Source organism: Fibroporia radiculosa, assembly GCF_000313525.1.
Source record: "Fibroporia radiculosa TFFH 294 genomic supercontigs, scaffold1430, whole genome shotgun sequence".
Classification (NCBI taxonomy): Eukaryota; Fungi; Basidiomycota; class Agaricomycetes; order Polyporales; family Fibroporiaceae; genus Fibroporia; species Fibroporia radiculosa.
The window spans coordinates 45,576-50,261 of NW_012133301.1; the positions used below are offsets into that span (position 1 = coordinate 45,576).

The following is a 4,686-nucleotide window of genomic DNA, read 5'->3' on the forward strand; positions in this document are numbered from 1 at the left end:
CCTTGGGACATAGAAGCTTCTTCGTCTCATGAGGTTTTGGGAGCATGCGTTCTACTTCAACACTTCGTCAACGACGGGGACCATTGACGAGTACAGGCTTGGTGCCCAATTCTCGAATATCGGATGAGCTCGATCAATGATTGTTGATAGATGCTCTTGTCGAGGCTGGCTTCCCTTGTCTTCTGATTACCCAGGCTTATGGTGATTGAGAGGACCCAGCGCATATAAATGGGTTTGTATGGGTACTGCGACGTCTCATCTCGCATCCAGTGCAGTTGTCATTCTTTTCAAAGTTTTACCTCGAACTCAAGATGGGCCTTTCATTCGTTTACCTCTACTTCAGTGCCCTCTTCTTCGTCCTTGTTCATTCCAAACACCATGGTCTTAGGAGGCGGGATGATAGTCGTAAATGGCTTCTATTGTTTGTTGAATCCTGATATGTGCTGATTTCCGCTTAGCTAGTCCAATTATCGGACTAGGAAGCCTTGTCGCTGCATGTGATCGTGGGGATCCTGAAACCACGTATTATACGGCCGAGGTCGGGGTACTGTTCACCGTGGTCACTCAGAACTGTCCCGGCGCTGGCCTAGATACTGTCGCAGGTTCTCAAAACATTAACGGAGATTATTATCCGATATCTGCTACGAAAAGGCAGAGCGATTCGTGTACGTCGTATGCTTATTCTTTCGCGGCCGGCTTTTCTCATTATAAATATTCCTTACATTTTGGATCTGTTGTTCATTCGTCTAATGGATTGATCATGAACCATGCCATATTACGGACATACAGGCAGTTTAGCGTGTGAAAATTTAGGATCTCAGCCGAATGATGGCGACTGCCAAACGATGGTGGATTACTTCAACACAGACAGTACGTGTGTTCTTTGATTCTTGACAATGTGCTTGCTGTTGATATAATTGTACCGTGTGACCGAACCACCTGCAAATCTTCTCGATGGCCAACACAGCTGGGAGCTTCACAGTGCCAACGGGGAGCCGAGTTCAGTATTCTTATGGAACCTGCGCTCTGGCCTTCATCAACACCATGAGCGAAGCCGCGCAGGTTGAATACTCTACTTTTGTACGCTTCTTCATTACTTTGACATTACGCTTATGTTCCTGACATTTTTCTTGCTGTCGTTTTAATGTCCCTTGCCGAATGATGTCTTGATAAATTTGCTGTCATATCAGGCCTCGGTCGCCGCACAAGTGGCTGGTCAATGTACCACAGGCGTATCAGGAATCAATGGTGGAGGTTGTCAGCAACTTCCTGATCTAAGCTTCACGATCGCGTAAGTTTTCCATGTGCGTGGCTTGTGAGATGATTCCACTAGACTGAACATTCTATGTATAGGGCATACTCTCCATCTACGTGATGTGTTACCACATGTTGGTCTAACGCGTGAAGGGAGTGGATTTGCCCAGAGCGCGTTCAGCATGATCTTTGACGTCTCATTCGGGCGAGTACTACTCCTATTTGTGACATTTTGCTCTTGTAGGACCAAATATTCGATATCTGTTTGATATTCTCGGGACAGCGCTCCCTTGCTCATGGACTCTATTTGAACTCTATTATATATAAATTGTTACTACAATGTCAGTATACATTGTTGTCTGATCAAGCTTTGAGGACAACGACTTGGCGCGTATCGTCCGTTGTGTATAGCAAGTGTAGGAGTCATTATTTTCATTTTTTCATTGGTTTAGCTAGTATCGAGTCGTGGCAGCACGTATATGAATACACTGGAACATCGCTCACGGCATCTTTTCCTCAGCAAAGAGTATGGACTACAAAGTATCGGCAGGTCTTGCTTTGAAATTGTAGACTTTAGTTTTAGTGAATAGGAGATTGAGATATTATATTGAGTTTAGTTACTTAGCTTGGCCGTATAGTTGCTATCAATAGTTCGTGGCGCCTAGTATGCGCGTAGCGCTTGGAGTCTTGGACGAATTCCTTTGCGTTCGAGTCTCATCACGGTCAGCAGGCTACTCGAGTCGCACGCGCTGCGTACAACTTCAGGTTCATGCCATGATGCAGGCAATTTTCATACCTTTATCCCCGAATCCCGATCTTGCTCTCCTCGACACGTTTGGGTACGAGACCACTGAATCTTACCACGCCGATATACCAACTTCGTTTGCGTTTATGAGGTTGACGCGGCGATCCGTACACCCACAGTATCATATTTGCGTTGGTCATAACAGGCTAGCTCGACCGTACTGATACCAGCAAGATCAAACCCCCGAGAAATGATCACAGCGCTCTCAAGGTGTGTGTGCACCTCGTTCTCATGTGTACGCAGTCGTGGCCTTGAACAGAGACCGCAAAGTGGGAGGAAAGATAGCATCTGCATAGAAGTGCTTTAATCAATGGAGAGCAGATTGTTTCCGAGCCCGGTGAGGCGATTGGTCAGGAGTATGGCCAGTTCTCTGCGAATGTTGAACATGATCCCTACTTTGTATCTTCTCAGTTCGATGGATGGCTCGCACGCTTTCCATGCTGACGTGTTATACATCATTCGGACAAAATGTTCTGGCGCCACTCGGTAAGTGGTTGGGCGAGCATCGCGCTGGCTGACCTATTATATACAGTTCTTGACGTATCGAATGTCCTGAATTGGCATGGTTACGGTCGATGCAATGTTGGCGTTATACCAGTAGTTGAAGCTCCATCTGGCTTCAAAATCACGCGACTACCTCTCGAGGATACCTGCATACTCTATGGATCTCTCCATATGCTTTGGGAGCTCATGCCTCTATTCAGTGCTACCGAAAGGACGAACATCGTTCTTCGAGAATGTACAAGCTTGATAACCATCAACAATAGATGCGCCAAACCGTGAGTCCTTTTCGTGGCTTTCTATCCATCTCTCTTTACACAGCCCCTCAAGAGACGACGTGTGGGACATATTCTCATGCAATTGCTCTATGAAACAAGAATTTGCCCCTATTGAGTCCTGCGGCGCTTATAGAATGTGAGACTCTTGTCGTTTGTTCTGCCGATATCATTCGCGCTTTGTTCGCATCGTCAATGTGAGTCACCCAACTTCAGTGCCGTCACCAGAAGCGGGCGTATATTATGATGAACCTATGATGCATCTATTGTATGAATATGTTCGCATTTTGCCTCATTCGGGATTCACTGTGGAATTCGTCTAAGGTTCATTTAATAGAACATGATTCCACCCACGGAACAATGGAAGGTCGAGGGTGTGGCGAATCTGCGGAGCTCTTGTTGATAGATCAAGGTATAATAAGTTACGACTACAGAGACATACGACGAGCTATCAACGACGCTTTGAGGCCCTCGAGGCACTGACTGTTTGATACAATGATCGTGGATACAGTCCTCGAATTTCAATATTCTGTTTCACATCTGCGGGTACGCCGCTATCTTATATTCTTTTCTCTCCGTGTACTGTGATCACTCCCTTCAACTTGATCATCATCGCTGGCGGTTGCTCTTGTTACAGTTCAAGTCCGACTATGCAAGGTTTCGCAGTTCGATCAACCATGCATGTGGTACAAATGGGCTCGCAACGGGTGTGCACTTGCATCTGCCCCCCGTCCCTTTCTCTATCCCCGTCCAAGTCTCGAGATGGGCCCCACACTCATTTACCGTCTATGTTTCTGCGCTCTCTTGTTGTTCGGGGTTGTTAATTCTAAACCTCATAAACGATTCATGAATCGTACGTGGCCGTGGGGTTTATCATTCGCGTGTCTGAATTTTGCGTCTTCATTCTTCCATGTCTTCCAGGCAGGGATAGTACTAGTATTGAAAGTCTTTTGCCTGCGTGCGATGGAGGGGACGTTCAAACCTCCGAATACACGGCCGATACAGGAATAGTCTTCAACGTGACCACTGAGGGTTGTCTTGGCGTAATGCCATTTGAGGAGGAAATCCCCAGCATCTTTTTTTCTGATTTGAATGTGTACGAAAACTCAAAAAATGATGTCCAATCGTGTGCGTTATGATGTATTCTTGTACTGGCGTTTTTTGGACTGATATCAATGCATCGGCGAATTGGGTATCGCGGATTCTGTCCCTTTGTACGTTCGCATGCTATGCGGCGCGTTATCGACACACAGGCGATCTTTCATGTTTTACTCTGGGACCAGCTACAGATTACAGCGACTGTCAGACAATCACCAATACCTTGAACTCAAGTAGTGCGTGTTTTCTCTGAGAATTGATAATGTGCTCGCCATTGACAAGAATACTCAAATATGCGTCATCTTTCGATGGCTCACATAGCGGAAAGCCTTACTGTACCACCACAAGGCCGTGTTCAGTACTCTTTTAACACATGCGCTTTGACCTTCATCAGTTACGCAAACTTTTATTCCGTGGTTGGCGATTCTATTTTTGTGAGTCATTCAAGCCATTCATGTTCCATTGATATTTAATTCTCATACTGGCCTATCTGTTCTATCTTTACATCAAACTACCTCGATCCGTGGCATTCAAACCACTTGAATTCTCCTATTCCACGGCGGTTTTATAACAAACTCGGAATAATTTTAGGCTCGGGCTGCTGCCGTGGTGACTAGCCAATGCGTAGCATATCCAGGAGCTCAGGGTGGACAGTGTCAGGAAGACCTGACCTTCGCGATCGCGTGCGTAGCCATGAACGTAGTTTCCAAGACGTTGTCCGACTCACCATTGACTACGTAGAGTGTACGGAGT

At 46.2% G+C, this 4,686-nt stretch overlaps 1 protein-coding gene across 1 annotated transcript; it reads left to right on the plus strand.

Annotated features, from left to right (window-relative positions):
* Positions 1–311: 311 nt before the first annotated feature.
* FIBRA_02826 (uncharacterized protein) lies at positions 312–805 on the plus strand (the record flags this gene model as incomplete). Its single annotated transcript, XM_012324677.1, has 2 exons — positions 312–405; positions 459–805. The coding sequence occupies 2 exons, from the start codon at positions 312–314 to the stop codon at positions 803–805; spliced, it is 441 nt and encodes a 146-aa protein (XP_012180067.1).
* Between the last annotated feature and the right edge of the window lie 3,881 nt (positions 806–4,686).